Consider the following 24,416-nt stretch of genomic DNA (forward strand, 5'->3'; position numbering starts at 1 on the left):
GTTGGGAGAACTCAGATACGCTGCCCTCATCTACATTGGAGGAGACAAGGTCCTCCAAGGCCTGGGAATCAACCCGAGGGCGTTTACCTCCGGGGACCTCAACCTCTTTACCAAACGAGGGAGCAGGGGCAGCGTTTTGCATAAGGAAGGCCTGATGCAGCAGCAAAACAAACTCGGGGGAGAAACCCCCCAGACTGTGCACTTCCGCAGCCTGGGCTACAGCCCTAGACGCACCCTCAACCGGCGCTCGCAAGAGCGGGGGAGAGACATGCTGCGCATCCAAAATGGCGTCCGGCGCGACACTACGCGAAGGAGCCGCGCGGGAAAAACGGCGCTTAACTTTAGCCGCTTTGGTGCCGTCACCCAAATTAAGGGCGTCCATGGCATTAATGTCTCCCTCAAGGGCGGCCCACGAAGAAGCCGTCCGAGCCGCGTGGCCGGCCAAGATGGCGGAGGCGAGCAGCGGGGGATGGGTGTTTATGGCGGGAAAAACCGCCACGCCGGAGGAAGGACCGGGACACTCATCGGTCACGAAACTGTCACCCAACAAGGGCGAATCAGACTTTAAGACCCCCGCATCCCCTCTAGAAGCGCCTAAACGATCCGGGGAGCGACTCTTTGCGCCCTCGCCCTCCGACGCCATATGCCACGTGGAGATCAATCGGGGAACCCCCTGCCCGCTATAAAAAGGTAAAATTACCTGCTTTCCGCTCCGAGCTGTAACGACCTGGTGTCCCAGTGAGTAGCTGCAATAAACGTTTAAATAAACGTCGAAATAAACGCCTTTAAGGACGTTCAAAAATTATTATTTTTTTTTTTAACGGAGCCAGCGGGAGGGGGGAGAAAAGGAGGGACCTGGCGCCACCAGGTTTGCACTTGCTCAAGAAGAGCCCTCAACCCCAGGCACTCAACAAAACCTAAAAATTAGGCTTGGAGGCCTAGCCAGAGCTGCTGCTGTGTGTGACCACCACCTGCTGAGATAGAGAACATACTGAGGAGTTTCCGGCAGCACATGACCACATATAGGGAGGCAAAAGGATTGCTCTCTATCTCCACCTGCTGGTAGATGGACACAACCCACCAGTCTATGGATTGATCAGCTTGATGATATGGAATCACAATGTTCTCAAAATGGCGCTGGCGTGAGGATATGGACTTTCAAAAGGATGTGCAATAAAGTATTAAAGATTTGAAAAGGAATACTTATATCAGCGCTGGGCCTTTTTTTTGAAATATTATTGAGAAGCCACCATTATAGAAATCACCTCTACTGATCTCAATTAGATCAATAAAAATTAAAAACATATATGCCAAAAAATAATTTAAGTTTTCTAGAAGGGTTGTGTGTTCATTTAGATGGCTCATCATGCATAAACATCACTAGCTAAATTTTAATAAAATATGCTACCAGAAATTTCAGTCCTGTGTATTATACCTACCTCTGAGAAGAACATGGATAAAATGATAAGACTAATCCAATGGATGATTTCAGCAAATTGTGAAGAACTAGAAACTACAAGAAATACAAGAAAAATACAAAATTTAGAATTATGATAAGTACACATGTAAGAATCAAACATCTTCAACAAAGCATTCGACAAGATGTACCCGCGAACTCTGAATGTCACTTCAACGTAATACATGGAGGGAATTTCACTAACGTAATACTCATGAGGGAATTTACACAATTGCGCTACACAGACTTACCCACCTGTGTTGTATTCTGCACTTGCTGTGCAGCATTTTGCACAGGTACCAGTGAAAGCAGCTCTCCTCTATCCCTCTGCCCTCCCCCCATGAGATCACAGTGATGAGAAAGAAGTAAACAGCAGGCACCATTGTTCAACTGAACTACAGGGACCTCTGTTTAGCTGTGCATTTCAAATGAACAGTCAGGCCTAGGATGGCAGAGGAAGATGATGCAGCCTCATGCGTAGCTTTTCACAATTTCTCTCTCAAAAAAAAGACTAGACAAACTGAGGTAGGTAGCGCAAGGGAGGAGCAGCTGTAGGGATAGGACGTGCCGTTGAGGGGGGGGGGGGGGCAGCAGGACCATGCAGCAGAGAAGGTGGGGACAAGTCATTGGATACACATACAGGTGCGTGCTGGAGAAAGCTGGGGTGGGGGGCTCACTGGAGAAGGCTGCCCCTATTTTGACTGCCCCTATCAGTCCGACCGTTCACGTGTCTATTAGATTGTAAGCTCTTTGAGCAGGGACTGTCTCTCTTTGTGAAATTGTACAGCGCTGCGTAACCCTGGTAGCGCTTTAGAAATGTTAAGTAGAAGTAGTAGTAGGGGCTATGTGCCATGGGGTAAAGTTTGCCGGAGATAGACTGAGCAATGCACCACATGGGTAAGGGGTAGCTTGAGCAAGTTGGAATGGGGGCCATGGGAACAAGTTTGGAGGGTGTATCACAAAGTACGAGTCCATTAAGAAAGCTAGATAAATGGTTGGGGGAAGGGACGTACATAAGTAAATAAGGAGGAAAAGAAGCTGAGATGGAAGTATGTACCAGGGAAAGAAAGATGAAGAGTGGGTTATATGCTTTTTCGGGGGGTGGGGAGGGGGGGGGGGAGGTCTGGAGAAAAAAAGTAGGTGGATGTATATGCCAAGGAGGGAGTAGAAAAGGAAAAGTGTGGGTATGTGCATTGCTAGGGCAAATAGCGAAGATACTTACCTGTAGCAGGTAATCTCCAAGGACAGCAGGCTAATAATCCTCACAAGTGGGTCGGCGTTCCGCGCCGGCCCGGGAACTGGCATTTGGAATAGCAAAAAAGTTTGCTACAGCCTTCTTAGCGCACGGCACGTCCGACTGCGCATGCACCAAGTGCTTACCCACCCACCATGCGGCCGTGCTTCTCAGTTTAGTCACGAGTAAAAGAGAAATAGAGAAGACAACTCCAAGGGGAGGTGGGCGGGTTTGTGAGGATTATCAGCCTGCTTTCCTCAGAGAAAACCTGCTAAAGGTAAGTATCTTTGCTTTCTCAAAGGACAAGCAGGCTGAATTAATCCTCACAAGCATCCAGGCTCACTCAAAACAACAAACGATCAATTGAACCTTGCAACGGTGAGGACATAACATAGATTAACCTGAAACTATATACGACTAGCTGAGAGTACAGCCTGGAACAGGACAAAACGGGCCTAGGAGGGTGGATTTGGATTCTAAACCCCAAACAGATTCTGCAGCACTGACTGCCCAAATTGACTGTCGCGTTGGGTATCCCGCTCAAGGCAGTAGTGTGATGTGAATGTGTGGACTCACCACGTTGCAGCTTTGCAAATCTCTTCAATGGATGCTGACTTTAAGTGAGCCACCGACGCAGCCATGGCTCTGACATTATGAGCCGTGACATGGTCCTCCAGAGTCAGCCCAGCCTGAGCATAAGTGAAGGAAATGCAATCTGCTAGCCAAATGGAGATTGTGCATTTTCCGATGACGACTCCCCTCTTGTTGGGATCAAAAGAAACAAACAACTGGGCAGACCATGTAAAAGGCCAATGCTCTCTTGCAGTCCAAGGTGTGCAAGCTGCTTTCACCAGGGTGGGCATGAGGACGGAGAAAAATTGTTGGTAAGACAATCGACTAGTTCAGATGGAACTCCGACACCACCTTCGGCAGGAACTTAGGGTGCGTGCGGAGGACTACTCTGTTATGATGAAACTTAGTATAAGGTGCATCACTATTAAGGCCTGAAGCTCACTGACCCTACGAGCTGAAGTAACAGCCACCAAGAAAACAACCTTACAGGTCAAGTACTTCAGATGGCAGGAATTCAGTGACTCAAACGGAGCTTTCATCAGCTGGGTAAGAATGACGTTGAGATCCCATGACACTGGTGGAGGTTTGACCGGGGGCTTTGACAAAAGCAAACCTCTCATGAAGCAAATAACTGAAGGATGTCCAGAGATAAGCTTACCTTCTACACGATGATGATAAGCACTAATTGCACTAAGGTGAACTCTTACGGAGTTGGTTTTGAGACCAGACTCTGACAAGTGTAGAAGGTATTCAAGCAGGCCATGAGAGCCAGAGACGAGGCTGGGATGTAGAAGCGACCCCTCGTTCTGAGTGATGAGGGTCGGAAAACACTCCAATCTCCATGGTTCTTTGGAGGACAATTCCAGAAAAAGAGGGAACCATATCTGAAGCAGCCAGTAGGGCACAATCAGAATCATAGTTCCGCGGTCTTGCATGAGTTTCAACAAAGTTTTCCCCACTAGAGGTATGGGAGAATACACATATAGAAGGCCTGTTCTCCAATGTAGGAGAAAGGCATCTGACCCTAGTCTGCTGTGGGCCTGAAGCCTGGAACAGTACTGAGGGACCTTATGGTTTAGTTGAGTGGCAAAGAGATCCACCGAGGGGGTGCCTCACACGTGGAAGATCTTGCAGGCTACGCCCATATTCAGCAACCACTCGTGAGGTTGCATTACTCTGCTCAGCCTGTCAGCCAGACTGTTTACGTCTGCCAGATAAGTGGCTTGGAGAAACATGCCGTGAAAGCGCGTCCAAAACCACATCTGACGGCTTCCTAACACAGAGGGCGAAATCCGGTGCCCCCCTGCTTGTTGGTATAGTACATCGCAACCTGAATGTCTGTTTGGCTATCCAACCAAATTATCTTAATTCAATCTCTGAAAGCCTGTAGAGCATTCCAGATCGCTCGGAGCTCCAGGAGGTTGACCTGAAGATCTGCTTCCTGGGGGGACCAGGCTCCTTGAGTGTGAAGCCCATTTACATGAGCCCCTCCCCCCCACCCCAGGAGAGATGCATCCGTCGTCAGCACTTTCTGTGGCTGAGGAATTTAGAATAGACGTCCCATGGTCAAATTGGATTGAATCACCCACCATTGAAGAGAACGTGCAAAATCGGAGGACACATGGATGAAATCTTCTAGATTCCCCGTGGCCTGATGCCACTGAGAAGCTAGGGTCCATTGAGCAGATCTCATGTGCAGACGTGCCATGGGTATAACATGTACTGTGGAGGCCATGTGGCCCAAGAGTCTCAACATCTGCCGAGCTGTGACTTGCAGTGATGCTCGAAACTTGGACACGGGACAGAAGGTTGTCTGCCCATGCCTCAGGAAAATAGGCTCAAACCGTTGTCATGTTGAGCAATGCTCCAATGAACTCCAATTACTTAACTGGAGTGAGATGACTTGGGGTAATTTATTACAAACCCTAGTAGTTCTAGCACCTGAATAGTCTTCCACATGGACTCCCGAGCACTGTCCTCCAAGGTGCTCTTTACCAACAAATCGTCGAGATAAGAGAACGACGCTGCAACTTCTGCTAGGCATTTTGTGAACGCTCTGGGAGCTGACAATAGGCCAAAGGGCAGCATGCAGTACTGAAAGTGCTGTATTCCCAGCCAAAATCAAAGATACTTCCTGTGAGCTGGAAGTATTGGGATGTGCGTATATGCATCCTTTAAGTCCAGAAAGCATAGCCAATTGTCTTCCTGAATCATGGGAAGAAGGGTGCCCAGGGAAACCATCCTGAACTTTTTTCGTACCAGGAATTTGTTCAGGGCCCTTAGGTCTAGGATGGGACGCATTCCCCCCTTTTCTTCTGCACAAGGAAGTACCTGGAATAGAATCCCAGCCCTTCTTTCCCTGGTGGAACGGGTTTGACTGCAAGGGCCTTTAGAAGGGTGGAGAGTTCCTCTGCAAGTACCTTCTTGTGCTGAGAGCTGAACGATTGAGCTCTCGGTGGGCAATTTGGAGGTTTGGATTCCAGAGGAGATCCGGGAAATTATAGACCGGTGAGTCTGACGTCGGTGCCGGGCAAGATGGTGGAGGCTATTATTAAGAATAAAATTGCAGAGCATATACAAAAACATGGACTGATGAGACAAAGTCAACACGGATTTAGTGAAGGGAAGTCTTGCCTCACCAATCTAATGCATTTTTTTGAGGGGGTAAGCAAACATGTGGAAAATGGGGAGCCGGTTGATATTGTATATCTGGATTTTCAGAAGGCGTTTGACAAAGTGCCGCACGAAAGACTCCTGAAGAAATTGCAGAGTCATGGAATCGGAGGTAGGGTATTATTATGGATTAAGAACTGGTTGAAAGATAGGAAGCAGAGAGTAGGATTGCGTGGCCAGTATTCTCAGTGGAGGAGGGTAGTTAGTGGGGTCCCGCAGGGGTCTGTGCTGGGTCCGTTGCTTTTTAATGTATTTATAAATGACCTAGAGATGGGAATAACTAGTGAGGTAATTAAATTCGCCGATGACACAAAATTATTCAGGGTCGTCAAGTCGCAGGAGGAATGTGAACGATTACAGGAGGACCTTGCGAGACTGGGAGAATGGGCGTGCAAGTGGCAGATGAAGTTCAATGTTGACAAGTGCAAAGTGATGCATGTGGGTAAGAGGAACCCGAATTATAGCTACGTCTTGCAAGGTTCCGCGTTAGGAGTTACGGATCAAGAAAGGGATCTGGGTGTCGTCGTCGATGATACGCTGAAACCTTCTGCTCAGTGTGCTGCTGCGGCTAGGAAAGCGAATAGAATGTTGGGTGTTATTAGGAAGGGTATGGAGTCCAGGTGTGCGGATATTATAATGCCGTTGTATCGCTCCATGGTGCGACCGCACCTGGAGTATTGTGTTCAGTACTGGTCTCCGTATCTCAAAAAAGATATAGTAGAATTGGAAAAGGTACAGCGAAGGGCGACGAAAATGATAGTGGGGATGGGACGACTTTCCTATGAAGAGAGGCTGAGAAGGCTAGGGCTTTTCAGCTTGGAGAAGAGACGGCTGAGGGGAGATATGATAGAAGTGTACAAAATAATGAGTGGAATGGATCGGGTGGATGTGAAGCGACTGTTCACGCTATCCAAAAATACTAGGACTAGAGGGCATGAGTTGAAGCTACAGTGTGGTAAATTTAAAACGAATCGGAGAAAATTTTTCTTCACCCAACGTGTAATTAGACTCTGGAATTCGTTGCAGAAGAACGTGGTACGGGCGGTTAGCTTGACGGAGTTTAAAAAGGGGTTAGATAGATTCCTAAAGGACAAGTCCATAGACCGCTATTAAATGGACTTGGAAAAATTCCGCATTTTTAGGTATAACTTGTCTGGAATGTTTTTACGTTTGGGGAGCGTGCCAGGTGCCCTTGACCTGGATTGGCCACTGTCGGTGACAGGATGCTGGGCTAGATGGACCTTTGATCTTTCCCAGTATGGCACTACTTATGTACTTATGTACTTATTGAGGGTGTATCCTAACCAGACTATTTGAAGAACCCACGGGTCGGAGGTTATGAGAGGCCACCTTCGGTGAAAAAAAGGTAACCTCCCCCCAAACGGCAAGTCATCCAGCACGGACACTTACTGTGGCTATGCTCTCCTGGAGCCAGTCAAAAGCCTGTCCCTTGCTTTTGCTGGGGAGAAGCAGGGGTCTTGGGCACACGCTGTTGATGAGAACAAGCACACTGGGGCTGAGCTTGGGTAGGCTGGCGAGATGCAGGGATGTACCTACACCTAGAATAGGAATAGGGAGCACTCTGTGATCCACCAAAATACCTCCTAGTTGAGGAAGTGGTAGCAGAAGGTGCCCAGCGGGAGAAAGAAGCCATATCATCTGTGTGCTTCTTGATCTGGTCAAGTAGATCTTCCACCTTCTCTCCGAAAAATATCCCCCCCCCACCCCCCAGCAAGGAACATCCACAATTCTCTGCTGGACCAAATGGTCCAGGTCAGAAACACGCAGCCATGAGAGTCTGCACATTGCTATACCCTGAGCAGAGATCCTGGAAGCTACATCAAAAGTGTCGTATGCGCCCTGGCAAAAAGAAATACAACACGCCTTCTGCTGTTTGACCAGCTGGCAAAAAAGCTTGGCCTGCTCCGGAGGGAGGGCATTGACCAAACTAGACAGCTGCCGCACTGAATTCTGCAAGTGGATGCTCGTGAAGAGCTGGTATGATTGTATATGGGCAGCGAGCATGGCGACCTGATACATTTTCTTCCCAAAACAGTCCAAGGTCCTAGCTTCTCTGCCTGGGGCGCCGAAGCATAGTCTCTAGAACTCTTGGCTCTTTTAAGGGCGGAGTTCACCACCATGGAGTTGTGGGGTAACTGAGATCTCATCAACCCAGGTTATGGGGACCGACAGAGGGGACGCCCAGCTTTGCCTAGGGGCTTCCCTGAGTACCTTATGCAAAGGAGCCTTCACTGCCTCCCTAGGTGGAGAGGTGCAGGGCCGCTGAGAGACTAGGCCGGGCCCAGGGCAAGGCCGCCCTGCCTTACCCCCCCCCCCCGGCCGCTGCCGCCCCGTCACTCCCCCCCCCCCCCCCCGCTGCAGGCCCCAGTCTCACCTGCCTGCCTCCACAGCTCTGGGCCCCCTGCATTCAAAGCGGCAGTCGCAGATTGCCTCTGTTCTGGCTTTCCCTCCCTGTGTCTCACCCTCGTTTGATGTAACTTCCGGTTTCCGCGCGGGCAGAACACAGGGAGGGAAGGCCCAAAGGGAGGCGATCTGTGACTGCCACTTCGAATGCAGGGGGCCCAGAGCCGAGGAGGCAGGCAAGTGAGACCGGGGACTGCAACGCCAGTAGCCTGACCCTGGCAGGGAATTTTGTCCCCCTGTCCCCCTCTTGGCGGCTCTGGAGAGGTGTAGTCCAGGTACTCGAGCATCTCAGCCCTGGGCTCATCGTCCACATCTATGGGGAACGGAATGGCCCGAGCCATTTCCCACACAAAAGATGAGAATGAGAGGCTTTCAGGAAGAGACAGTCTCCTTTCAGATGGAGGAGAAGGTTCAGAGGGAATCCCAAAGGACTCATCTGAGGAGAAGTACCTGGGATCTTCCTCTGACTCCCACAAATGTTCTTCCTCGTTGTAGGAGAGCACTTCCTTCAGTGACTTCCAAGACCGGACCCGCTTCGATGCCGAAGACCCGTGATCTCGATGGTGATATCGAGGGGCCGACCCCTGCATGGACTGTGGCGGATTCCTCCATCGACGTCAATGGGGAGTCGACCTGGGTGGCAGCTGATACCGGAGCCACAAGCGGCACCGAGCTCGGACACCTCACCACGGGTGCAAGGCCAGACAGAGCTGCAGCAGACGGCAAGGTAGGCGCAAGCACCCCCGACGCCGATGCAGTTTGGCACAGCAGTCCTTCCAGAAGCTCTGGAAGCAAGGCCCGAATCTGCTCATCAAGAGCGGCCATGGGAAAAGGCTTTGGGGCCGGTGGAGCAGTCGGTGGCACAGCTGCCTGAGGTTCGGGAGCTGGGCTGCTGGGCGACCGATGCGCCAGCACCTCTTGTATGGAGGGGGAGTGGTCTTCCCAGCGTCAACTCTTCTTGGGTGCTGATGTCCTCGGTGCCCCGGAGCTCCTGGAACCATATGTCGAGGGAGAACGGTGTCAGTGCTTCTTAGCCTTTGCTCGATGCACTTCACCGAGGCTCCTCAGTGCTGACGAGGATGATGTTGAAACCCCACATCTCCTCGGGTCTGAAGATAGACGGTCCCGGAGGACCTGAATAGCAGGAGGCCTCGAGGAGGGTGGAGACCCACTTGATGCCTCGCTGCTCCCAGTATGTCAAGGTCTCTCAGCAGCCATGCCTACCTCCACTCCTGATGTCAATACCTCCTTCGATGCCGCCGCCGCCGCCGACCTCAATGCAAATGCCAACGTCAAAGGACCGGACCGAGCCCCTAAAAGATTTTCTCTCTGGGCCTCTCGAGCCAGCTGAGTATTTCTCTTCATACGAAGATAAAGGGCACAATGGGCTGGGTTATGGTCGGGCCCAAGGCACTGAATACACCACGAATGGGTATCAGTGGCTGCAATGGTCCGGTTGCACCGAGAACAGCATTTGAAGCCACTGGGAGTCTTCGATGACAGGAAAGGGAAGACTGCCCTAGCCAAATAAAAAAAAACGCGATGGTGCTGAAAAATACGTACAAAAAGGAGAAAATCCGGCCGAGCAGGCCTAAGGACGTCTGCAACTAAAAATAAAAGGAAACTTTACGCGGATCAAAAAGAAAACCTAAGAATTAAAAAGAACTTCTGGGTTTTTTTTGTTTTTTACAATACCGAAAGAAAAAAGAAAATACAGGGAAAAGGCTGTGAAATACAGGCACTGAAGGTTCTTCCAGGCGAAGAAGCGGAGCCAGGAAAACAGCTGCCGCTCCTCACACAGAAAAAAAGTAACTGAGGAGTGTGGCCGCATGGCAGGCGGGAAGGCACTCGGTGAATATGCAGCGCGCTAATAAGGCTCTAGCAAACGTTTTTGCTATTTCAAATGCCGGTTCCCAGGCTGGCGCAGATCGCCAACCCACTTCTGAGGATTATTTCAGCCTGCTTGTCCTCGGAGAATTGTGGACACACAGGATTGGGAGTTTTGCAAGGAGTTAGTGGGACTGAGAAATTGGAGGGGGGGAGGGGGAGGAGGTAGCCCTGAAATATTAGGGGTGGGGAAGGGGTGGAAACAAGGTCTTATGATAAGGAATTCTGAGAAAAAATAGAGTATGCAGATTTTTTTAGAATTTTAAATTAACATGGAAGAATTTTCCTAATTAACATGGACAGAATTTTCCTAACATTTGAACAGAATTTGTATTTATTTAGTGCAGAATTTAACCAGGATTATATATAACTAAAAGTTCCAATACCATACCCAGTGAATAGTTTTGCTGTAGTCTGCTTTTTATTTAGCTATGCTGGCTCAGACCTTTACACAGTTCGTAGCAATTTATCATCATCAAATTACAGCTGCAAGTAAAAGGTTCAAAATTTAACAAATTGGCCTCATGTAAGTTTCTCTTTCACTGGATTAAAAGTTGTATACTCACACTGAAGAAACTTTATATCTATTAAAAGTTCCAGGGTTAAGAGAATCACCACCACCATTACACATGTCACCAGGAAACTGTTGAGTCCTGCACTTAGCAAAAACACATGCCACACAGCAGCTCGTCTCCCACAACAAGGTTTTAGCCAGTTAGATCTGAAGAAGAAGCAAGAGATACAAAAAAATGGCGCTAAAATTAGGGATGTGCTATAATTTTATAAAAGATATGAAAATATAGATGGGATGAGGAGAGAATAGAGATGACTGGGACTTGGTGATTGAATGGAAGAGTGTAGGGGAGCACAGCAGAGAATTATGAACAGAAGAGATGGAATGGGAATTTCAAGGGGATAATGAGTACTTGGCAATTAGAGGGTAAGAGAACGGGTATGAAGTGTGAGAAAAGGCTGAGATACAGTGTGAATGACCTGAGAGAATGAGAGCCATTGAAAAGGGATGGTGATACTGGGGAAGAACAACATAAGAATAGCAGCCCTGGGTCAGAGCAATGGTCCATCTAACCCAGTCTCTTGTTTTCAACAGTGGCCAATCCAGGCCACAAGTATCTGGCAAAAACCCAAATAGTAGCAACATTCCATGCTACCAATTCTAGGGCATGCAGTGGCTTCCCCATATCTCTCTCAATAGCAGACTAAGGACTCCCCTCACCCCCCCCCCCCCCCCCCCCCAGGCACTAATCCAAACCTTTTTAAAACACAGATACACTAACCGCTGTTATTATATCCTCCAGCAACGAGTTCCAGAGCTTCACAATTCACCGAGTAAAAACATATTTCTTCCTATTTGTTTTATGTTTTAACATTTTTTGTACTGATGACAATTCAAAGTAAACTATCCAATAATATGAACACAAAGATTCAAATATCAAATAGGACACAATAAAAATGTGTATATTTTTGATACTGTTTTACTATTGTTATGCTGTTAACAAAATTATAAGTTTATGTTCAACTGCACCTACTGTATACCGCCTTGGTTGAATATCTTCATAAAGGAAGTTAATAAGTCTCAATAAATAAAAGACAGAAAAATAAAGACAGTTATCCAAATTTTAACAATTTTATCACCCACCCCTACCACTATTTTAGTTGAAACAATTTTGTTATGTGCAATCATTTGTTACCGAGAATAAAGTGTAACTGAAACGTACCACAAGAAGCCGAGTCATCTTTTGTATAAAGAATACACCCCCTTTCCCATCCTCCCTCCCAGCCCCCATCCCCCACCTTCCTCCTCCCCCCTCCCGTCAATCAGCCCCTAACTGCCCTCCCACCCTAGCAGTCAAAGATCAGAGAGTATTTAGCAACAGGCTGCAACCCTGGGGATGCAAGGTGTGCACATAAGGCTCCCAAATCTGGAGAAACCTTTTCTTACGCTTAGGGGACCCCCAAGCATCTTGGGCCTCCCACTGTGCCAAAACATGAAACAAGTTCCTCCAGAGACTCCTGAGATAGCCAGTACTGTAGTATGCATTTTTATGTCACTAGAGTTATCTTCCTAAGTAAAAATATGGTACCCTTCACCTGACCCCTAAAGGCACCTGGTTTATCCAAGAATAATTGTTCCACTGATCCAACCCCCCCACCCCCCCCCCCTGTCAACCCTAGACAGCAGGTAAAGTAATGAATCAACTGGGACAAAAAGCATGTATGCTGGACAGGGCTCACCATTCCTCCCCAATGATCTGCAAACCCTAATGCCAGCTCAGAGCTGGAGTAGGGTTTGCCGCGGCCAGCAACCCAATCTTTGGCGCGCTGGTTGCTGATCATTGGGGATGAATATATTTAGCCCTGTTTAGCATGCATTTGCATGCCAGTTGTGTTCAGAGCCCTCCAGTGTGTTGTTTCACGCACTCGAGGGCTCTGATCATGGGACGGTAGCAAACGCCTGCGCTAGTATGGCACTAACAGCCTCTAGCATCGGCATTTGCTTCTGATCATCCCCCTCTGAGTGAGGGTGGAAACAGGGTTAAAAAGATGGTGAAAGAGGCAATACGATATAGAGATATGGGGTACAGAAGAATGGCCTGGAGGCAAGGAAGGAGAGACAGGGATGGAGCTGGGGCTGGTGAGGTGATGAGACAGTGGGAGAGTAGATAAGTACAAAAAGTAGAAATGGGGGATTGAGGAGGGGACTTGGAAACTTGGGGAAAAGAAAGAGGGGGCAATCAGATTGCTGGAGAGGGAGATAGACATGGAGATGGGAAAAGCTGGTAGGTAGATGGGTGCTGAAATGGAAACTGGACTAAAGGGTGAGAGGGAGAATGAGGAGTAATAATTATATCTAGGTGGATATAGAGGCAGAGACAAGAAACATAACACTGAAAGATCAGTGCCAGATGGATATAGAGGACGGGAAGAAGGACAAGAGAAGACAGAAAAACTTGAAAGGCTGATCTGGAAAAGAATTTAAGAGAAGATGACATAAAAAGTGGAATAGATTGAGACCAACCTAATTAGAAAAGTGCCCGGAAAAATTATTTTTATTTATTTTTAATGATTGAAATGTGTGTGTGTTTTAAGAAATGTATATCAATTTTTTTATTTTTATTTTAGTAGAGTACAGGAGAAAGTGCATTTCTGTTTCTTTTACCAGAAATTGCACTGCTTAGAGAGTCCGGCTTTCTTTGGCAGAAAAGAAGGGGGTCTCGGTTTCAGTTTTTGTTTGCTTGTTTTTTGTGGTTCCCTATTTTGTATGAGGCGAGGGTCTAGAATACATAGAACTAAAACTCTGGAAGATATGTAACTACTCGCTATCACTGTCAGTCATTTTGTCTCCCAAATACTGCTTTTCTGTATCTGGAGCCTGTGTATTTCTAAGGCCACACAAGGGGGAGGAGGGAAGTGCTGTGTAAAGACAGAGGAAGGGAGAAAGAGCTGGGTTTTGGAGGTGGTGGTGTCAGGTCTAGGGAACAGAGACAGGGGAAGTTTGCTGACCACTTACTAATTTATGTGAATGTGAGAGGGGGCTGAGAGAAATCTCCCATTGTTAATTCATTTTCAGTTAAAAAAAATGTATATATATTTATATGTATCTTCATTATTTTTTTTTTGAATAATCAAATGAACATGTAAGAGATGTATGTATGCATATATGAATATGCTAATGCCACACCCCACCCTTTGCCCTCCACCCCCCCCCCCCCCCCCAATGAAACAGTCAAACTACAGAAGGAGGAGGGCGGGAAAGTCCTTCCACAGCAGACAGGGGTGGAGGGATGTTCCAAGAAAGAAACAGGAGTCCGATATCTTCCAAAAGGTTTATTCGCCTAAAAAGTCACATGTATCACCTGGACCCAACACGGTCTGTGTTTCAGCTGTATTCATTCTTCAGGGGTCACAGTTCAGAATATGCGACTATGACTACTTGGAAAAAGCAACTCGAGGATGAAAATGTATGGCGTAATCCTTAAGAATGATGAATAACGCTCAGCGTTAGCAGCGTAAAGTGTCTGTGGTCACATATTCTGAGCTGAGACCCCTGAAGAAGGCATACAGCCGAAACACAGACCGTGTTGGGTCTTAGCTTAAGCGTCTCCTGCCCAGTTAAACCACTTTGAATATCAGGCTAAAAAAGTTGTCCTAACTATACTCTTCAAAGCTAAATGGGCACAGGGTCTGAATATTGGCTGGTGCCCGGTTAACTCTCATGTAGTATCCTGTGCAATTCTTCCCTCCACTTCCCAAAGCCCCCTCCACCCCTCCCATCCTTGTACAACTCCCAGGACTTCCTTTTTTTTTTATCCCTGGTGGTTTAAGCAGGGTCCTATGGGCAGGAGCAATAACCAATCATTCCTGCCTATTATGTCTCCTTTCACAAAATGGCCACCATGACCCCTAGCAGCAGTCTTACAATACTCACTAGTATCAGTCTTACAGTATTCACTAGTACCACAAGGATGCTACTAGAGTTTGCAGCAGCCATTTTGAGAAAGGAGCCATGATGAGCTGGAGCTTGTAAGATCATGCTGGAACACTAGGCCTGGGGGGGGGGGGGGGGGGCTTGGTATCAGGGAGGGGGAAGTAGGAGGAGAGGAAATGGAGTGGGTGAGGGAATCTGCTTAAGCTTTTGCAGGACCCAGCCAACATTCTGCTGGGCCCCACATAAGTGTCTTATGAACACTGGCCAGGACCCACATAAGTCTCAGAGACTTCTATATGCTGATATTCAATACCACTGCCTAAATGCCATTTGCAAAGAACAAATCATTAAGAAACTCCAAACTGCCCAAAACACTGCAGCCAGACTCATATTTGGAAAAGCAAAATATGAAAGTGCTAAACCCCTAAGAGAAAAACTACACTGGCTCCCACTAAAAGAACGAATTGCGTTCAAAATCTGTACCCTGGTCCATAAAATCATTCACGGCGAGGCCCCGGCATATATGTCAGATCTCATAGACTTCCAACCAGGAACACAAAAAGGTCAGCACGTACATTCTTAAACCTCCACTACCCCAGCTGCAAAGGACTTAAATATAAATCAATATATGCATCCAGCTTCTCCTACATCAGCACGCAACTATGGAATGCACTACCAAATGTCATAAAAACAATGCATGACCTAACAACCTTCCGAAAATTACTAAAGACCAACCTGTTCAAAAAGACATACCACAAAGATCCATCCTAAATACCAGACAACGAAACTCCACCAGAACCAGACAAAACCGAACTCTCCATAACTGATTGCTTCAATCACTCTGTCACTAATGAACGTTAACGCACTACCACCGTATTTCTCACGTCGGAAATGAACTGATTATCTAACTTACTCTATTACTTATTCTATCACTTATGTACTTTAATGCAATACCACTTTGTATTTCTCATTCCGGAAATGGCGATCACCATTACGGCATAATGTAAGCCACATTGAGCCTGCAAAAAGGTGGGAAATGTGGGATACAAATGCAACAAATAAATAAATAAATAAATAAATAAATGTGACTTCCATATGCTGATATTCAATACCACTGCCTAAATGTGGCCTAGCACTAATATCCGGGCTAATTCTGCCTGCAGCAGACAGCATTTAAAATATTTTTCATAGATGACATATATACAAGATGACAGTCATTTTTATCAAGGGAAAATGAGGAACTGTAGTGCAGCACAATATACTTTCCCATGGTTTTAAGTCATTGGGACATAGCCAGAAAACCAATGAAAAAATCTCAGTTGTGTTACCATTTGAACGCTCCCACCTGAATAATGACTGGATTTCTACACTGGCCATTTACTGTATATGGCAACAAAAATCAATATTAAGATATTTTTAAAAAATTGTGAAATTTTAGTTACTGGCACAAAATAGACCTCAAATATCTATGGCCAAGAAAACAGGATGCATTTACCATCAAGTCTAGGGGACATCACAAATGCTAGGAAAAAATGCAGCAAGACATAAGAAAATGTTACTACAGAGAAAACATAATGGATGCATGGAAACATTTCCCAAAGATGATGGAGAATTGACAATAGAATTCATAAGACCATTGGGAAAGGCCAGTAGATAATTAGTAGGAAGTAAAGATAATCAAATAGAGTCTGCAGTGTTGCAGTAGAAAGAAGACATGCAGCTAAACCAGACTTTCCTATAGCCCTGAATAATCTGACTACCTGTTTAACAATGATTCAAGAACGGGCTAAAAACAACAAACTGTGCCTGAAACCAAGTAATACCGAGTTCCTGTGGGTCCTTAACACAAGTGGTCACACACCTGACATCAAACTCCCTTTGGGGAGCTATGATTTCCCCCTTAAATCACGTATCAGGAACCTTCAGATACAGCTAGACTCAACACTTACTTTGATCCCCCAAATCCATGCAACTTTCAATCTTTCAAAAGCTGTCTATCATCTGCAACAACCAATACAATGAGAAAGTAAGTCTTGTCACAGTTGTGCATGCCATCATAACATCAAGACTGGGTTACTGCACTCTAGATTGTGTAAACCTTCGTAGTCAGACCAAACTTCAACTGATTCTGAATACAGCAACATGACTGATAAGAGGTTGAAAGCGATGTGATCACATTACACCATTTCTGCAAAAACCTAGCCCTGTATTGTACTGGTAGTGACCAGTACAATACAGGGCTAAATTTAAACCTCTATGTCTATCTTCCAGCTCTTAAAGGAAATGGGCCAAAGTACTTGAACAACAGTACTCTCCAAGGTTGCCAATGTCCTCCCAGGAAATATCTCTACTCACACCATCTTCAAAAGAAATCAAGTACACCATCTTCAAAAGAAATCAAGCAATGTGACACCTGCCAAGAAGCCTTCTCCGGGGTAGCCCTCCCTCTCTGAAACACACTTACTGAAAGGCTTCACTTAACACAAGACTATCTCTACTTCAGGAAGCAGGAGAAAAATCAACTATTCTACAGAGCATTTAATGGAAGAAGCAACTAACAAAATAGTTATACACACACAAGGACTAACATCAGATGCACATACTGTAGCAGGACTTGCTTATGTACTACTCTTCTAACTAAGATTTTCATGCACTCTTTCTGACTTCACAAGCAATTTTCCTTAAGTTAGTCACCCTTACTTTGTACCTAACTCCTGTTACTTTATTTTTCTGCCTATATGTTCCACCTCTGCTTAAACCCTATGTTATTAAAATGTTTTAATGTGATGGAATTCCAAGACGTCCGCACGCACTTAGGAGTAGTGTAGTCCTCTTTACCGCGATCTAATAATGCCAAAAAGACGGGGTAAAGCAGTGACACGAGCGTCCCCGCTGCCTTCCCCATTACCTGCTGGTCCTATGGACAGATTTTTGAGGACTCCGGGAACTGGCCAGCTGATCGTGAGCAGTCCCATAGGAGATGCTGGCATGCTGGAGGAGTTTACGGCGTCTCCGGGGCTAGAGACCACACTGAGCCCGATCACAGAGCTTTGCCTCTACAATCATAGAGGACTAGCTCCTCCCTCATTCAATTGACGGGCCCGCCACCAGGGCGTGATTTGGGCCCAGGAGCGAGTGAAGCTCTTCAACAGCAAAGTATGAGGGAGGTAGAGGGATTGTTGGAATCCCCCAGAGCATCCCTGAAATGAAGATTGCGGGTCAACAAGGCACAGAATGAGAGAAGGCTCCAGAAATGATGTTGTCTGTCCCCCTGAACTGTTGGCAAAACCAGCAGAGGTTAGATTCATTATGGGATTTAGTTTTCCAATTAGGACAAACTTTTCTTGCTCAAACTAATAAAGTATCAAGTAAAATTGGACTGCTTGAACAGAGAATGGAAAAAAATGATTTGGATATTAAATCTTTATTTGAACGACAGGAAACTGCTAAAAAGAATTTAACAAGTATGCAGGATTTTCAAACATCAATGATGAAAGACATTTCAAATTTAAAATATCTATATAAATAAAATCCCCCCTCAGACGTTCTGAAGCTCACTCCATCTGTCCTGAACTCCTGTCCTCCTGGTAGGCTAGGCTATTCGGACTACTCACCCTCAGTCTCAGCCACGCCCATCTGGGCCGTAGGCCACGCTCCATCTGCACATAAAAAGCACCCTCAACGTTCTAAAGCACACTCTGAGGCTTCAACAGTTCATATGTTCGAAGCTCTGTAACCATTTTTAAGCACACTACATCTCTGCCCCGCCCTGACCTATCAGAGAAGGGAGGAGTGTCACAGCTGCACCGCTCTGACCTATCAAAGGGAACTGAAACAGGAAAAGGGAGGAGCGTCACACCGAACGATAGACCTATCAGAGGGAAGTCAAATAGAAGAAGGGAGGAGCGTCAGAGGCCAAGGGGACAGCCGTATCTACGTCTCATAGGTTTCCTTGCTTTCTTTTCAGTGTATTGCAGCTGCAGCCACTTAGGTAAGTCTAGCAAGCCTGTCAGCTACTGAATACAGAAAGCAAAAGATAGCATGTGGGAACTTGCTCCATTTTGTTCTCTGGAATGCAGTGATTATTATACAAATGGTCTTGCTTTCATTATTTTGGTAGGGGCTGCCTTCATGACTGTCCACAGTCGCCCCAGTCCTGACACCTGACAGGGGGGACAGGGAAGGACACTCACTGTCTCACATACGCACTCGCACACACTCATTCTCACATACACACACGCTCTCTCACAGACACACTCACACCCACTCTCTGTCACACACACACACTTGCACATTCTCACTCTCACACAGTCACTCTCTCAAACATACACACTCCGCGCAAAACCTTGCTAGCGCCCATTTCATTTCAGCCAGAAACGGGCCTTTTTTTACTAGTAAATCAGAAATGTTTGAAAATTATACAAGAAATCACAATCTCAGGTTTATTAACTTCCCAAGGGTGACAATGGTCAAACCAATGGAAATGCTAAAGCGTTACCTAAAAGTAATATTGGGAATACCTGATGAAAATATACCCCCATTCACTCAAGTATATTACATCCCAAAGAAAGAAGTAGCCCAACAACAAAAACCAAATCTAATATAATAAAACGCACCGTGAACGTTCTGAAGACAACGTTCTGAAGTCACTCAAATATTCCCTGGCTGTAGGGTTCGTGGATTCATGGTGTGAAGCCAGCCAGCCGTCTCTGCCCCGCCCTCGCGTCAAACGTAATGACGTCGAGGGCGGAAACAAAAACAAACAAAGCGCAGCGTCAGGGAAGGAGGCGGCGCTCCCGACGTCTCTAGCTTTCCCTTCGCTGTGTTCCGCCTTCTTCTGACGTCAAGGATGACGTCAGAAGAAGACGGAACACAGCGAAGGGAAGGCTAGACGTCGGGAGCACCGACTCCTTCCCTGACGCTGCGCTGCCAGAACCGCCACCGAGGTAAATTTAAAAAGAAAAAAAAAAAAAGGGATGTTGGGGGGGAGAGAAGAGGGTGGGCAGTAAAGTTGAACAATGGGAGCGGGAGGGCAGGGGAGAAACGACAGCATGGATGCGAAGGGGGGGGGGCATGGATGCGAAGGGGGGGGGGGAGAAGAGGGCGGGCCAGGCTGGGACATGGGAGAGAGAGGAGCATGGATGCGAGGGGGGGGTCATGGAAGGGAGAGAGGGGAATTGCTGGAAAAGGATGAATGGAGGGGGCAGGGGACAGAGGAGCATGGATGGGCATGGATTGGGATGGCAGGGCTCAGGGAGAGAGGGGAATTGCTGGAAAGGGATGAATGGAGGGGGCAGGGGACAGAGGAGCATGGATGGGCATGGATTGGGAGGGCAGGGCTCAGGGAGAGAGGGGAATTGCTGGAAAGGGATGAATGGTGGGGGCAGGGGACAGAGGAGCATGGATGGGCATGGATTGGGAGGGCAGGGCTCAGGGAGAGAGGGGAATTGCTGGATAGGGATGAATGGAGGGGACAGATGGGCATGGATGGATATGGATTGCAGGGCAGGGCTCAGGGAGAGAGGGGAATTGCTGGATAGGGATGAATGGAGGGGGCAGGGGACAGAGGAGCATGGATGGGCATGGATTGGGATGGCAGGGCTCAGGGAGAGAGGGGAATTGCTGGAAAGGGATGAATGGAGGGGGCAGGGGACAGAGGAGCATGGATGGGCATGGATTGGGAGGGCAGGGCTCAGGGAGAGAGGGGAATTGCTGGAAAGGGATGAATGGAGGGGGCAGGGGACAGAGGAGCATGGATGGGCATGGATTGGGAGGGCAGGGCTCAGGGAGAGAGGGGAATTGCTGGATAGGGATGAATGGAGGGGACAGATGGGCATGGATGGATATGGATTGCAGGGCAGGGCTCAGGGAGAGAGGGGAATTGCTGGATAGGGATGAATGGAGGGGGCAGGTGACAGAGGAGCATGGATGGGCATGGATTGGGAGGGCAGGGCTCAGGGAGAGAGGGGAATTGCTGGAAAAGGATGAATGGAGGGGGCAGGGGACAGATGGGCATGGATTGGGAGGGCAAGGCTCACACTCTCTCTCTCATATACAATGTCTTTCTGACTCTCACTCTCACACACTCTGTCTCACACTGTATCACATTCACTCTCTATGTGCCACACGGTCACTCACACACTCGCTTGGTCTCATACACTCACTCTCACAGAGAATCTGTGTCTCACACACACACACTCTCTCGCACACACACACACACACTCTCTCTCACACTGTGTCTCACATACACACTTGCATACACTCTCATTCTCACACACACACTCTCTCACACACTGTGTCTCACATACACACTTGCATACACTCTCATTCTCACACACACACTCTCTCAAACACACTCACACCCAGACTCACTCTCTCTCTCACACACACACACTCACACTTTCACTCTGACTCTCACACAGTCACTCTCACATACACTCTCCCAAACATACACACTCCGAGGAAAACCTTGCTAGCGCCCGTTTCATTTGTGTCAGAAACAGGCCTTTTTTTACTAGTATTATTGATGTTTCTGCTTTGTTGGAATCCTCGGAGATTGAATTAGCCACAGCAGCAACACTAGTAGATACTGTAGCTTTGTTACCTGATAAACAACTTAGGATGCATGTGGATAACTACTCTGTTATGATGAAATTCTGTATAAGGTGGATCCGGTATTGGGGCCAGAGGCTCACTGACCCTGTGAGCTGAAGTTGTTACCAAAAATAAGAGCTTCCAGGTCAAGTACTTCAGTGGACAGGAATCAGGTGGCTCAGAAGCTTTTATTAACTGGGTGAGGATAACGTTAAGGTCCTATGACACAGGCGGAGGCTTGATAGGGGGCTTTCTCAAAAACAAATCTCTCATGAAGTGAACTAGAGGTTGTCCAGAGATGGGTTTACCTTCCACAGGGTGATGGTAAGCACTAATCGCACTGAGGTGAACCCTTATAGAGTTGGTCTTAAGACCAGACTTGGAAAGGTGTAGAAGGCATTCAAACAGGGTCTGTGTTGGTCCAGAAAGAGAATCTAGGGCCTTAGCTTCGCCAGACGGCAAACCTCCTCCATTTGAGAGAATAATACCTCTTAGTGGAATCTTTCCTGGAAGCCAGCAAGACTGTGGAGACACCCTCTGGTAGATTCAAGGAAGTAAATTCTAAGCTCTCAACACCCAGGCTGCGAGGGCCAAAGACTAGAGGTTGGGATGCAGAAGAGATACCTCATTGTGCGTTATGAGTGTCGGAAGAAAATACTCCAATCTCCATGGTTCTTCAGAGAATATCTCCAGATGAAATGGGAACCAGATCTGCCTGGACTAATATGAAGTTATCAGGATCATGGTTCCATGATCCTGAGTTTCAGCAAAGTCTTCCCCATGAGAGGAATGGGGGGGATCGCATACAGAAGACCATTCCCCCAATGTAGGAGGAAGGCATCCAACACTAGTCTGTCATGTGCTCTAAGCCTGGAACAGTACGGAGGGACCTTCTGATTGTAAGGAGTAGCAAAGAGGTGCCCCACACTCGGAAAAAACGGGCAACGCCTGTGCTGAGTTACCCTGCTCAGTCTGTCAGCCAGGCTGTTGGATTTTCTTGACAGTTACATGGCTCTAAATTTACCCCATTCTGGACAGCCAATTACCACATCTGGACAGCCTCCTGACCCACAGGGTATCATCTGGTACTCCTCTGCTTGTTGGTGTAATATATTGCAACCTGATTGTCCATCTGAATCAGTACAATTTGGTTGATTAGACACTCTCTGAAAGCTTTTAGAGCATTCCAGATTGCCTGTAGCTCCAGAAGGTTGATGTGAAGATCTGTCTCCTGGGCTGACCAAGCACCTTGAGTGTGAAGCCAGTCTAAGTGAGCTTTCCACCCCAAGTGAGATTCATCCGTTGTCAGCACCTTCTGGGGCTGAGGAATTTGGAATGGAAGTCCCATAGTCAAATTAATTGAGTCAACTCAGAAATTACTCAGATGACATCTGCTAGGTTCCTGAATGCTCAACACCACTGGGCAGTTCTCATGTGAAGGCGTGCCAAGGGAGTGACATGCACAGTGGAGGCCCTAGAAACCTCAACATCTGTCGAGCAGTGACCTGCTGGCTGGCTCGAACCTAAGCGGCGAGTGCAATTACAGCATCCACCCTCAGCGCGTCTAGCAGGGCTCCCATGAACTCCAATTGTTGAACCAGGACTCGGGGACTTGGGGTAGTTTAAAATGAATCCTAGTAGCTTTAGCACCTGAACAGCTTTCAGCGTGGACTCCTGAGCACCATCCCTCTACGTGCTCTTCACCAGCCAATCATCCAAGTAGGGAAACACATGGACTCCCAGTCTGTGTAGCAACACTGCGACAACCGCTAGACATCTGGTGAAAAAGTTGATGCAAGGCCAAATGGCAACCTGTGGTACTGAAAGTGATGTGCTCCCAGTCAAAATCTGAGATACCTCCTCGGGTCTGGAAGTATTGGAATATGCGTATAGACATCCTTTAAGTCCAGAGAACATAGCCAATCTTGAGCCTGAATTATTGGGAGAAGGGTCCCCAAGGAAACCATCCGGAACTTTTCTTTGACCAGGAATTTGTTCAGGGCCCTTAGGTCTAGGATAGGAAGCCTTCCCTCCTGTCTTCTTTGGCACAAGGAAGTATCTGGAATAGAATCCCTTGCCCTGGTGAAACAATTTTGACCATATAAGCCTTTTGAAGGGCACAGAATTCCTCTGCAAGTACCTCCTTGTGAGGAGAGCTGAAGTAAGATGCTCTTGGAGGGTAATTTGGTGGTCTTTGATGCCAATGCAAGGCAAAACTAAGACGGACTATTCGGTTACAAGGAGCCACCTTTCTTGGAAAAATCTCAACCTCCCACTAGCACTGGTAGGTCGTCTGAGACGGTAACTTGTATGGCAGCTATGCTCTGCTGAAACCAGTCAAAAACTCATCCCTTGTTTTGACCTGGGGAACCGGTTGGGTCTTAGGCGCAGACTGTTGATTTGAACGAGCATGCTGGGGCTGAAGTTGGTAAGTGGGGTGAGAAGGAGCATACTTACGCCCAAAAACCTCCTGGATAAGGAGGATGCAGAAGGAACTCACTGGGAGCGAGTATTGATGGTATGTGTGTGTTTTGATGAGGTCTGTGACCTCCTCCAACTTCTCTCCAAAAAGATTATCTCCACAGCATGTGGAATCTGCCAACCTCTGATGGACCGCTGGGTCCAAGTCAGAGATACTCAGACATGAGAGTCTGTGCATCGCTATACTTTGAGCAGAATTCCTGGATGCCACATCAAAAATATTGTAAGCACCCTTGGCCAGGAACTTATGACACACCTTCTGCTGCTTGGCCAGCTGGCAAAGAGATTCGGCTTGTTCTGGTAGGAGAGAATTTGACAAATTAGTCGTACTTCACACCAAGTTCCACAAGCAGAGGCTTATGTACAGCTGGTATGACTATATATGGGATATGAGCACTGAGGCCCAATACATCTTCTGCCCAAATGAGTCCAGAGTTTGAGCTTCTCTGTTAGGGGGTGCTGAAACAAAGTCTCTGGAACTTCTAGCCTGTTGAACACAGATTCCACCACCAGGGAATGATGAGGCAACTGTGGCTTATCAAATCCTGGTGAACTCTGAATCTGATACATGTTGTCTATTTTCATTGGGAGAACAAGAACAGAGGGGACTCCCAGGTCTTCACCTGAACATCACACAGGATTTTGTG

The 24,416-nt window shown here is 47.3% G+C and overlaps 1 protein-coding gene across 1 annotated transcript in view; it reads right to left on the reverse strand.

Moving 5' to 3' along the window:
• Positions 1 to 24,416, reverse strand: part of TMEM266 (transmembrane protein 266) — a 252,753-nt gene that overhangs the window by 138,371 nt on the left and 89,966 nt on the right. The window contains exons 4-5 of the mRNA XM_030187354.1: positions 10,814 to 10,968; positions 1,440 to 1,513 (exon numbers count right to left, since the gene is read on the reverse strand). Of these exons, the coding sequence (XP_030043214.1) occupies positions 1,440 to 1,513; positions 10,814 to 10,968 (229 nt within the window). The remainder of the gene's footprint in view (positions 1 to 1,439; positions 1,514 to 10,813; positions 10,969 to 24,416) is intronic.

Source organism: Microcaecilia unicolor, chromosome 1 (genome assembly GCF_901765095.1).
Source record: "Microcaecilia unicolor chromosome 1, aMicUni1.1, whole genome shotgun sequence".
In the NCBI taxonomy this organism is placed as follows: Eukaryota; Metazoa; Chordata; class Amphibia; order Gymnophiona; family Siphonopidae; genus Microcaecilia; species Microcaecilia unicolor.